Consider the following 12,091-nt stretch of genomic DNA (forward strand, 5'->3'; position numbering starts at 1 on the left):
AGTTTTAGTATTTTAATGGCTTTGTATTACTTCTTAGTACATATTTAATTTATCTATAACATTTGGAATAAAAAACTATTTCTGTTATCAGCAGTACTGTGGAAAAAAATACTCTCATTGTCCTCGGGGTCAATTTGACCCCAACCCCAAAAAACAATATAAACAAAAGACAATTTCAAAAATTGAGTAGATTTTATTTGTAAAAATGAATGTCATCATCTTCAAAACATCACATAACAGTTCTTCAAGTACTTACAACTTACAAAAACCTCAGAAAAGGACATTTGAGTAATGGTTTTCATATCTGTACACAAGTAAATTCATTCATTTGCTTGCAGACAAATTTCTTGCATTTCACAAATGTGTTGTGTCATTTCTGTCTGTCATTTCTGGGTAATGCATTCTCACCAATGCATTACCCAGTTTCTCCAGGAACATCCTCCTTTTGTTCAGTTTTATGGCATTCCAGTCCAGGTTAACTTCACGCCATCACAAAGCCATTGGCACTCACATCGATGATGTTGAAGGGGCCAACGGGCAGTCTTGCACCGAAAGCTGTGATTGTGCCCTGTCCAGGTTATCAATGCATCCTTTAGTCGCATTGTAGTCCAGGATCATTTGTGGCCTTTTGTCTTCACTGGTGCTCAGGACAGCATCTTTGTGCATAGTGCTCATCAGAACAACAACTGTCTTTTTCAATAGGAGTGTGAAGGCAAACATTGAGGATGTTCACCCAGATGACGTAAAGAAAATGGCTTATGTGATGTTATGACCACTCAGTCCTTCAGCCATGTCAAGTACCACCCTCTTGCTCTGATTTTTTTCAGGGGCGCCACTTCGGGATTTGTCAGTTTACACCTGCATATTCCAGGCGTAGCTGGACTCTGCATCGCATGCTGCCCAAATTTGTATACCATATTTTGCCGGTTTGCTCGGAATATATTGTCTGAAGGGGCACAGATCCCGAAATGCAACCAGAAGGTTCTCGTTAGAATGTTGCTTGCCCTTCCCCTTCCCCAGGCTGTGTGAACTGTCAGTGGCTCTCGTAATATTACAGTTAGGATTATGTTATGTCAGAGCCATAAAGCTTTTTTGTAGATTTATGAAATTGAACAATCCAAATGCACTAAATTATATAATCAAAATTATCAGAATATTATGCTATAACATGCGATTTCATATCTTCAACAACAATGTTAGTAGCACTGATTATAAGTTTATAAAAGTTAGGTACTTTATGTAATATGTACTTGTATATATAATAATGATAACAATAACAATATGTTCTCATAATATTACAATAATAATATCCATAATGTGTCAAATATTCATCATGTATTTTATGTTTCATACAGCTAAATCGGCCTGGGGTCAAATTGACCCCAATTGGAACACCAATGTAGCCTACACAATATTTGTACAGGACATTGAAAACATTCTATTGTGCAAATGCCATGCTTACTCTGTTACTCTGAAAAGTCATGAATCATGAAGCCAAAAAAAAAAAGTGAGCCATATATTTTATGACAGGATAACAGGAGGGGTCTTTCAAATATCCATAAATCCTTTCAAATAGGCTGCCTATTCCTGCTATTCAGTTACTCCGGTCCAAGAAAGAAGAATTAATGAGAAAAATGAGCAAGTTCGTTAAGACCTGGAGAGAAATAAGCATGGAAATAAGACGTCCAAGTCCTCCACTGTCCCACAATGCCGTGCTTCTCAAACGAGTAAATTGCGCATGCGCCCTGTGTATGCCCTCTTTTGGATCCGCACCTCTTCTGCTGTAATGGTGAGTGAGAATCAAGCCTTGGATTTTTGAATGTCCATCTAATGAATCCTCAGCTTTCACCAAGTGTATATTAAATCCAAAGTCATATTTATGTACACAACACTGCGCCCTATAAAGTGTAATGATTATTTGTGAAAATCTGTCTCATTTAATGTGTGTTTACGACGTCGTTCTTAAGCAACTGCTAGATAGTCATGGTGGCTAGTAGGTCCTCGTACCAAACACTTTGATGCGCTACTGGTATTAACCGGCAAACTAACGTCACTGTAGTGTTCATTTTATCCTCTGATGTGCATGTAGTCTTACAATAACGCAGGTTGTATAGAATGTGTTTTGGTGTCATTGTATTAAAGGCAACCAACTGGTATAAGCTGACATTATTGGTACATGAGCCAGCTTGCCTTTAGCTGGCTTGTCATTGGTTAACGTTAGCTTGGCTTCATGCTAGCTTCCGTCCTTCTAGCGCTATCATTCTGCTATGGAGAGATATAACGTAACCAACCCCAGACTTGTCAGCCACATAGTTACGATTTATGTCATGTGTTTTTCATAGTTAGTCATTACTTGTTTTAGATATCGTTTTACGTTTTGTCAAGTAGCTTGTTTTGATGGGTGCCGCGAAATTGGCGAGCTGGCGTTAGCTAAGTTGCATGATGTGAGGCAAAACATGTTGATGCTGCTGTAGTTTTGGATCACTTTCCAAGCCATTGGAAGTAACCATTGTAAAAACGAGGAAGCTGAAGCAATGAGTGCAGGTGAAGGGGTGTGATGCATGTGTAATTATAATGGACTTTTTTGTTTTGAGATATTGCCTGATCTCTGAACTTTTGTAATTCTGCAGGCCAAACGCACCAAGAAGGTGGGAATTGTGGGGAAGTATGGCACCCGTTACGGGGCCTCCCTCAGGAAGATGGTGAAAAAGATTGAAATCAGCCAACACGCCAAGTATACCTGCTCTTTCTGCGGGAAGGTGAGTGGAACCTCTTGGAAGCCAATCTGAAACAAAAACAATCCTGCTTAATGTCTACAGATGTTTGACAACCAAGTACTCTGCTATCTAGGTTTCCATAAGATTTCCCATTTTTGGTCATAGAATGCACATGATGGAAAAATGAGAACTTCAAAACCAGAGATATTTGGTTGAATTCATGACTTCTCTCATTGACTTCTGAACAATTGTCTTGCAGACCAAGATGAAGAGGAGAGCTGTTGGCATCTGGCATTGTGGGTCCTGCATGAAGACTGTCGCTGGTGGTGCTTGGACATACAAGTAAGTTGTGTATTAAACTGATGTTGGCATAGCGTGGTGTCAGTGCCCTACCCCTCTGGTAGCGAAGACAGAACTGCACACAGAATAGCTTCAGGACAGTACATAGTAAACGGTAGGCTCTACAGCTGCACTCATGGAATGGCGTCTTCCTGTGTCCGCTGTATCTGGTTTTGTGTTGACAAGTTGAAAGTTGACAAGTTAGGTGTGCTGTTTGGATTGTTGTAGAGGCAACCTAGTTTGCTCACTTGTGGACAGTTGTATTTTAATTGCACATTGACTAATCCTCTTTAATGGATCAAATTCATGGGCAATCAGTTAAAGCATTTATGGGTTGACAGATTGAACATGCACTGGGATGCATATTGCTGCATTTGGCTGTAGAGAATGCATATTGACTTAAAACCAGATAAATAGATACCCAATGGGGAAATTGAAGATTCAGAAATTTAGCAGCAGGACTTTCGAGAAGCAGGTACACTTTTCAGACTGCAGTGAGGAGACTAAAATTTCCATTTGTAGTTTAATAAATACATGTTGAAGAAACCATGATGGAATATGGTCTAAATATGAATAGGACCAAGTTGTGTTTATTGTCAAGGTGTACCTGCAAGTCTCTGCAGAAAAGATTACGGAAGAAGGTCTAAGTCAGTTCTTATTATTATTATTATTATTATTATTATTATTATTGCTCTGTTCTCTATAATTGTTGACAGTGGCTCTTACTATCCACCCAAATTATTATTCCTCATGACTGAGAATCGGCTGCTTCTGTTGATTGGCTTACATCACATGGGAGAAGCAGGTAGAATTGCATCATGAGGGTTTGGAGATGCAGGCTTTACAAATGGAAGAGTTGCATGGGAGCCCCTGTGAATGAATCCATATCTCATACCTCTTCAAACACTTGTACAGTGTGATACTTGTGGCTGTAGTGTCCTTGTATGTCCTTTTTCCTCCTAAGCTTTTCTGTTGTGTATACTGAACTGTCACCTAATAGCTTATTTTCTTTTTCCCTCAGCACAACGTCCGCCGTCACAGTGAAGTCTGCCATCAAGAGACTGAGGGAGATGAAGGACCAGTAAATTGGGACTCTGTGTTTTGTACAGATAAAAAAATCTCCATGTCTTGGGACTCTACATACATGCTGTGGTCAAATGGAACATCCCACAATAAACTAGTCTTGAGCTGGTTTTGCCTCTGTTTGAATTTCTTGTTTTGTGTTGGAAACTTTGTAGGAGTACTGGCAGTATTTAAGTACCAGCACACTCTGCCATCAGCATGACCTGAGTGCTGTGTACATTTGGATGTGTCTGGTAAGGCACTGGATTCTGAATGAGGCTAGACAATTTGGCGATGACAGCAGTGATTGTCCAGCCTAGTTTAGTGGGTTAGATGCATATGGCAAGCCTGTTTTATGTGTAGTAGGTGGTATGGATTTGTATTAGATATTTTTGATTTCTTGCAAGTCAAAATATACATTTCAGATCTACAATGTCAGTCTAACTTGGACAACTCATTTGACCTTTTCATTGAGGTTTCAATTCAATTGTTGATGTCTGGAATGTCAATTGTTATATCCACAACTAAATTACAACAAACTATTATTCCAATTTGTAGATATCTTGACTGGATTTATGCATGTGTTTATCTTAGATAATTGATCAAGTCACTAGCCTGGCTAGCGCCACCACTTCTCAATGAGACGTGGTCTGGGAACCAAACGTTAATTTTCTCGTATTTGAAAAAAATGCCCAGATCCGTTTATTGGGTGCCACGGATGTCTATCAAATGCGTCTGTGCATAGCTCATCGTCTTGCTTTCCCCCTTGTTCTGTGATTGGTCCCCTATCTCAGGCGAAAATTTGCTCCATGGTCTCCAGGCTGCCTTAGCAGCGTGAATCAAATCGCGCGCAAGGCAGCATGGGAACACCCAGGCTATGAAGTCACTGTAATCTTCAAATTTGGAGGTGTGGGCAGGTCCCTAGTTAGAACTGATTTACAGAAATCTACAGTCATTTGGGATGTGTTGAAACAAATGTTTCCAGTGACCTTGAAGTTTGTTATTCAGCTTTGACTAATTCACAATTTTAGTTATATTTCTCATTCTGTTAAATTAAGTTTTAGGCTACTGATAATTGTAATGTTCATTCTGCATATTCATGTTTGATTGCCAAGGTATGCCCTCTTGTATAGTAGTATTCCAGTAGTTTAGCCCAGAGGGGTGGACAACATGGCAAGGTTACTGTTTTTTTTTCCCATGCAACTTGCTGAGTAACTACATATTTCGAATAGACATGCCACATTTATGTGGATTGTTCCAGCATTCTTTTGGACAACAGTGATTTACTCTTGAAGTCACTTGGATCATCAGCCAGATACCTAGTACAGCTCTGAGGGGAAATGTAAATGCCTCTTGATTTCAATGTGGTTCGACTGATTCTGATGTGTGATGGTCAAAATGTCTAGACATGCACAAGAGGCTCCGCTAAACGCTTTTGTTTTTTAAGGTGGGTGTCATCATATGTTCCTATTTTGTGCTATGTGGGTAATTCTGATAGCTTGTGCAATGTCCAGATGATGGCCCTGGTCTTCATTTCATTGTTTTTAAATCTTAGCCGTTTGATCAATTTCCAACACCATGGCAAGTCTTGATAATGGACTCGCTAAAATGTAGTCGTAAACATCGAAGCAGAGAGCGGATCAAGGATATTTGATCGAAGTGCATCACAAGATTGTACCTGGAATGTTTGGCACCGCACTATTTTGTGCGGTGTCACGTGATCAAGCGATACACTCACTGCTAGACCAACATGGCGGCGTCCAGTGTTTTCAAAGCTGGACTTTTCAATCACAAAGTCGCTATTGTGACAGGAGGTGGAACGGGTATTGGAAAAGCTATAACGTCTGAATTACTAGAGTTGGGTGAGTATTTTGCTGTTCATTGTCTTTCAAGAGGACATTTTTGTTCTCTAGTCACCTCAATGAACTTTACCCCACTAAGCAATGCATGCAAGCACAAGCATTTCATGCAATGGAAACAGTTAGTTCAAGCTCAAAGTTCGTCCTGGCAGGGTTTTCATCAAAGTATGCAGGTAGGATATTTGAGTTTAACATTGATGTAAATTTGAGGCTGAAGTGCGTACGCATTGTACAGATTTTGAAAGGTGACGTGAAACCATATCAGTTCCCTGTATGTTTCGCTAGGCTGCAGTGTAGTTATATCTTCACGCAAATTGGAGCGACTGCAAGCGGCTGCTCAGGAACTGGCACAGAAGATTCCGTCATCCAGCCCGGCAAAAGTTACCCCGGTACAATGCAACATTCGTAATGAGCAAGAGGTGAGTGAGAATTGTTCGTTTTCATTTTTCAACTTCACTTGAGGTTGTTGTATTTCTTCTGGGTCAGAAATCCTGTTGTGGTCATACAAACAGCACTCTGTCTCTGTTGGCAGGTTCAAAACATGGTGGCCTCAGTCCTGAAGCTTCATGGAAAGATTGATTTCTTGGTTAATAATGGTGGTGGACAGTTTTCTAGCCCTGTTGCCAATATGACTGCTAAGGGTTGGAAGGCAGTGATTGACACAAATCTCAATGGGACATTCCTTTGCTGTAAAGAAGGTTAGTTACAGAATGGATGCCATAATCAGCATACACTTGCATCTGCATCTTCATCACTGCAGAAATTTGGATTTTCATCATCTGGTCAGTTGAGGATTGGGTTACATGGCTATTCAAAATACACAAATAGGTTACCTATGAGTGCAGCCATTACTCGTGTTTTACATAATTCTGTATGATGCGAACATTTGACACATTATGTATTGTATATTATACAAAGTTGAAATGATAGTCCATTTTAGTATGAAAATGATACATCTCATGCCCAACCTGTAGGTAAAGGATTGTTTTGTAGATATTTCTTGTGGGTACATACATAGAAGGAGGAATGCAAATATTTAAGAAAAAAAAACATTACATTTGTTTGGTCTTCACAGTCTACAGTGCATGGATGAAGGATCATGGAGGTGTAATCATCAACATTATTGCCGACATGTGGAAAGGGTTTCCTGGCATGGCGTAAGTATAAAGCCCTTCTCCAGGCTCTACATTTGCTGAGATGTAAGACACCGTGAATAACTGTTCTATAAATGCACAAAGGATAATACTTAATGTCATTTATTAAATCAAAGGTTCTCTCCACCAGTTTCCTTTCAATTAATAGCTGTTTCATCCTCTTCAAAGTCTCTTACCATATACACTAAACTTTGGTAATATTGTAATAGCTGCCTTGCCCTTAATGCTATCTTCCAAAGGCACACAGGAGCTGCTCGGGCAGCAGTGGACAACCTGACTAAAACCCTGGCCATAGAGTGGGCGGCCAACGGGGTCAGGGTCAACTCTGTTGCTCCGGTAAGATGCTGTATCTGGAGTGTGTATACCAATTTATTGCAGCAAGTAATACTGGTTATATTTTCAGTTTCTTGTGGCATATCTTCTATAAGTTGGACTTCGTCTAATTCAGTTTGATGGTTAAAGACACATGTCATTTTTTTCTTATTTGCAAAATAGTGCCAAAATGCACTAGCTTGGAAGATTGCTTTTGTCTGTGCTAATGGTTTATGTCTTAGTTAGCTCACAGGTTCTTAAGAAAATAACTCCAAATTTCCACATTTCCCCACCAATTCCACCAACTGATGCTTCAGCTAACCTATAACAGAAATGTGACCATGTCATTTTTGCAACAAAAAAAACAGGGGACCATTATCTCCAAAACGGCAGTGGAAAACTACAAAGATCTTGGCCCAGCATTGTTCAAAATGTCCATACCTTTCAGCCCAGCCAAAAGATTAGGAGTCCCAGAGGAGGTGAGTGCACTGAGTTAGCATGCAGCAATACCCAAACCAGTCCATGCCGCCTTTGTGTACTTCTCTACTTCAGTCATTATGTAGACATAGTGTTCCTGGATTCTTGTGATGGTTGAAGGCTTGAATGCATCTGAAATGTACAATGCAAGAATCCAACCCACTATCGTTCTAACTATAAAATACCGGTACTTAGTCAATCATTAATGCCACAGGAGTAACGTTTCAAGGAATTACAGTTTTATGGTGTTTTTATTGTGTTTTTATGGTGTCTTTTCATACAGATTTCACCAGCTGTGTGCTTCCTTCTGTCCCCGGCTGCCTCATACATTTCAGGGGAGACCCTGAAAGTCGATGCTGGACAAAGTCTCTACCACTCCATGTGGGAAATTCCAGGTAAGTACACTTTAGGTGCACTTTAGGACACTATGGACGTTTCTCAAAGTCAAGGATTCTGTAGGATCCTTCCTTCCCACAACAGAGTCCTGCAGAGTCAGATTTTCTGACTAATGTGTTTATATGCCTCAATATTCTGGTTAAAAGAGGCATATGCAAGCGGTGTTATTTGGGGTTTTTGTAAGCGGAATATGAGCTTAATCGGGTATGGCAGCTGGAATAAGCTGTTTACATGACTCACACACAATCGGAATATTGTCATTATTCTGAATAAAACCGGAGTATGGTGTGCATAAAAGCATTAGTGAGTGACTGAATGCATTATTGTCATTCTCCCATGTCATTAAATAAACTTATACATGCTTGATTAATTTGCTAGAATCAACAAAGCAGTAACCATTAAGCCTAACTGGCTAACTGGTTTTATTCCTGCTTTAAGCTGCCTGTCCATAACTTGGCCTACATTGTCCCAAATTGTCTCATTCTTTTTCCGATGGGCTGCATGTGGTGAGCTTATACAACAAGGCTATGGGTCAATTTACACTGAACTTACACTTTAATGCTAACCGGGAGCTAGTTACGATGTACGCAGGCGGAGGAGGGGCATTAGATCTCGCTCACAACCAGTCACAACCTAACGTGATGGTCATTTTCACGTGTGATTCACGCGTGATTTCAGTGGTCTATAAAAGTAAATTGTTTGCAAGGTTCAGCCTCTTCTCAACACGACTTAACTTTGGTTTGACTGTGCTGAGAGTTTGTTGGCTGTTATTGAGATATTGTTGATATTCGATTGCTTGCACATTGCTCCACATGCCCCGAATCCAAGTGATTTTCTCCCCTCTGTAGAAGTTTTGGATCATCTTTGAAAAAGAAAGAAATCGCCGACAAAGACACTAAAGACATGACGAGACAAGATTTTTTTTTTTTTTCTTACGAAAAACAGATAATGATAAGCAGACTAGGAATCAGAGGCAGAGTCGTATTGAGTCGATAGCTTTATTTTGCATAACCTTGATCAGAACAGTAACATTTTCAGAATGTATTAACAACCTATCAAACATGACGATTTCACGCAGGGTTAGTGCCACCTCCGTAGACAGGCTCTGGTGCCACAAACTCCATTTCGGTGAAGACAAACTATGAAACATTGCAGTTGCTATGCAACCTTGACTCGGGGAGTCGCGGCGTGCGTTAGCTTAGTGCTTCTTACTGATATATTTCTACTTTAACGGCACCGACATTTAAAAAATCCAATGGAAACTAGATGGCAGAAGTTTGTAGGCCAATCGGCCCACCATTTTTTTCTACTTCACCACCTACAGATGTTTGACAGGTATGATATTTCGAAACGGCATGTTATTTCCCATAGACATTCGACGCCCGGAAGTTGGGTGGACACGGCTGTTTCGGAGGCGGGACTTATTCTGGAGAGGTCTATTGGCGATTCAACTTGGGTTGACAGTGGGCGTGACTTATAAGTTGGACCAATCAACATAGACCTAGGCCACAAGGGTTCCTATGCGGAAAAGGGAAAATGCCGCTATCCATTTGGCTCGGACTGCTCGAGTTGTATGTGCGAACGTGACGTTATTGCCTGGCTTGTAGCACTTTAGCGTTCCAGTTTGTCTTTGTGGGAAAGAACATGGGACGCCACCAGAGCAGCAGCTGCCCCGGTAGTGCTGGGCGCTTGCTTAGAACACGAGAGCAAGCTTGTGGTTCATCTAAACAAGCTACAGGATGACACTTGCACACTTACAATTTTAATTTCAACAAGTGCTGTCGCGTTTTTCTTGAGCCATGAGGGGCAGTCGGCTAGCAGTGGCCGCCTAGCAGCAGTAGGCTTGTTATTGTTATTGTTAGCTAATTAATTAAATGAAATAAATTGTGTCCTCGGAAGTAATCCCCCCCCCCCCAAAACACAAAAAAAATCTCCCTTTTTTTAAATGTTGGCAGGTATGGACTAGTAGTTGGCAGGTATGGACTAGTAGTCTTTAGACTGTGGAGCCCTGGAGTGTCTGGGAGGGCATTCCACAGGCAAGAAGCAGCGAAGCAGAAGGCCCAATCACCCATTGTCCTTAATTTGGTCCTAGGGGCGTGGAGGCGGTTTGAGCAAAGTCCTTTTAGGCAAGCCCCTCCACTCGGCGGCCATATACCAACGATTTATGGGCACTCTTCGGGCACAGTCTTTGGGTCGAACTGCGTGTGCGCAAGGCTTCACGACACCAATCTTGCTCCAGCGGCGAGATCACAACACATGATTGGCACGATGTCTTCACAACACACCATATGATTGGCTCAATGTATTCACATCACACCACATGATTGGCTCAATGTATTCACATGTCGACGTTTTGCCGAGGAAGGGGTGAGATATGTGTAGACAACGGCCATATTGGCGTGACAAACTAGCCCCATGCATTTCTATGGAGTATTTTTTGAGTGCTGTGTCTCCACATTAGAAAGTCTCTGGTTTGAGTGAGTGGAACGGAGGGATTGTGACAAGTTAAGTCGGGGGTGGGCAGGGGCATTGCCGTGGATGTACTGGTGGGTGAGATTAAATGGTATTGAGTATTAAATTCTAGCAGAGACGAGAAGCCAGTGGAGGGGGTGGAGAGTGGGGGTGTTGTGTTCATTATTTCCGCACTCTCATCAGGGTCCTAGCAGCAGAGATTTGAATACTGTTCAAACCTCACTTACAACGAAACAGATTTACCTTTAAATACATTGTGAACTGCCTTGTTTAGCCGTTTTTAAATCCTCCATGAATGTGTGCACTGGATTGTGGGTGTTCCAAGCACACTGAGGATACACACAGGCATCTTTGAAAATTCTGTGAAACAAAGGACTCAGTCCTTGGTACAATTTAAAGGATGCTTGACATTGAAATGGTGTTTGGCGATATTTGATGATGTACCTTGAAAAAGTAGCCTTGAAACATTCACTTTGTGAACCAGCCTACATCTGGGCAAATGCTTGCAAAACACACTAAAATCCATAGCATTCAGTTTGTTGTTTTGAATTAATGCTCAATAAGTCTGTCTATTCCATCTCAAAATGTTTAACTATTATTTATATAAGGCTATTTTTCTTCAGTTGAGTTTCTATTTGCAACATTTCTTTTTTTTCCATGTGGTGTGGTGAAAGCCATGCAACCAAAACATTCTGTCAGCAATATGCAGCACAGTTGTGTAAGACGACATCTTTTTCCCTGTCCTTGTTTCACTCTGCTTTTTACTACTTTCTGTCCAGACCACAGTTCTTGGCCAGAGGCCCCTGAGGGCGAAAACACAGACACCCTGAGAGAGATTATGGGTCCCAAATCCAAACTTTGACCAGACCATAAGGACTACAGGAAGCTTGGGCCAGACACCACCAGGCAGGGAAAGCATGGGAACAGTGCCTTGATCTTGATGAACTGACCATATAATACACCCAGCCATAGGGGTACAGCAATTGTGCCTTTCACAAACCATGAATTGATTTGGACATTAAGACTGAATATGATGGACTGATGAGGGAAAGGTTGTTTTGGTAATGCAAATTACAAGGACAGGAGTGGGGGTAGGGTGACTTAAACTGTTAATCTACAGTTTGCTCTCATTTAAAGCACAATTTATGTAATTTTTGAGTGTAAATATTTCTGAAATTATACCAATGAATCTCCATGTTACGCCCTCGTTTTAATATGTGAATAAAAAATGGGTGACTCTTTTGTGATATTGTTTTTAAGAGGTGAAGTAATGCTTCAACTATTTAAGACCTTGTTCACTTCA

At 40.9% G+C, this 12,091-nt stretch overlaps 2 protein-coding genes across 2 annotated transcripts; both read left to right on the forward strand.

Annotated features, from left to right (window-relative positions):
- The first annotated feature begins 1,733 nt into the window (after positions 1-1,733).
- On the forward strand, positions 1,734-4,248 carry rpl37a (ribosomal protein L37a). Its single transcript, XM_076303245.1, has 4 exons — positions 1,734-1,789; positions 2,631-2,759; positions 2,977-3,059; positions 4,078-4,248. The coding sequence occupies exons 1-4, from the start codon at positions 1,739-1,741 to the stop codon at positions 4,139-4,141; spliced, it is 327 nt and encodes a 108-aa protein (XP_076159360.1). The 5' UTR covers positions 1,734-1,738; the 3' UTR covers positions 4,142-4,248.
- A 1,600-nt stretch (positions 4,249-5,848) lies between these two features.
- pecr (peroxisomal trans-2-enoyl-CoA reductase) lies at positions 5,849-12,037 on the forward strand. Its single transcript, XM_076303246.1, has 8 exons — positions 5,849-5,980; positions 6,263-6,396; positions 6,510-6,675; positions 7,053-7,134; positions 7,371-7,467; positions 7,812-7,922; positions 8,204-8,315; positions 11,568-12,037. Exons 1-8 carry the CDS (start codon positions 5,869-5,871, stop codon positions 11,648-11,650), a joined length of 897 nt encoding a protein of 298 aa, XP_076159361.1. The 5' UTR covers positions 5,849-5,868; the 3' UTR covers positions 11,651-12,037.
- Positions 12,038-12,091: the final 54 nt, after the last annotated feature.

Source organism: Alosa pseudoharengus, unplaced genomic scaffold (genome assembly GCF_046254945.1).
Source record: "Alosa pseudoharengus isolate Yale_2024_CS ecotype anadromous, Long Island Sound unplaced genomic scaffold, YU_APseudo_1.1 YU_APseudo_1.1_scf_24, whole genome shotgun sequence".
Taxonomy (NCBI): Eukaryota; Metazoa; Chordata; class Actinopteri; order Clupeiformes; family Clupeidae; genus Alosa; species Alosa pseudoharengus.

Excerpts from the sequence above, each read along its gene's own strand:
- rpl37a (XM_076303245.1), top strand. The coding sequence starts at position 1,739 with ATGCGCCCTGTGTATGCCCTCTTTTGGATCCGCACCTCTTCTGCTGTA. Across the intron at positions 1,790-2,630 it reads GCACCTCTTCTGCTGTAATG|GCCAAACGCACCAAGAAGGT; the intron begins GTGAGTGAGAAT and ends GTAATTCTGCAG. Across the intron at positions 3,060-4,077 it reads GGTGGTGCTTGGACATACAA|CACAACGTCCGCCGTCACAG; the intron begins GTAAGTTGTGTA and ends TTTTTCCCTCAG.
- pecr (XM_076303246.1), top strand. The coding sequence starts at position 5,869 with ATGGCGGCGTCCAGTGTTTTCAAAGCTGGACTTTTCAATCACAAAGTC. Across the intron at positions 5,981-6,262 it reads GTCTGAATTACTAGAGTTGG|GCTGCAGTGTAGTTATATCT; the intron begins GTGAGTATTTTG and ends ATGTTTCGCTAG. Across the intron at positions 7,135-7,370 it reads AAAGGGTTTCCTGGCATGGC|GCACACAGGAGCTGCTCGGG; the intron begins GTAAGTATAAAG and ends TATCTTCCAAAG.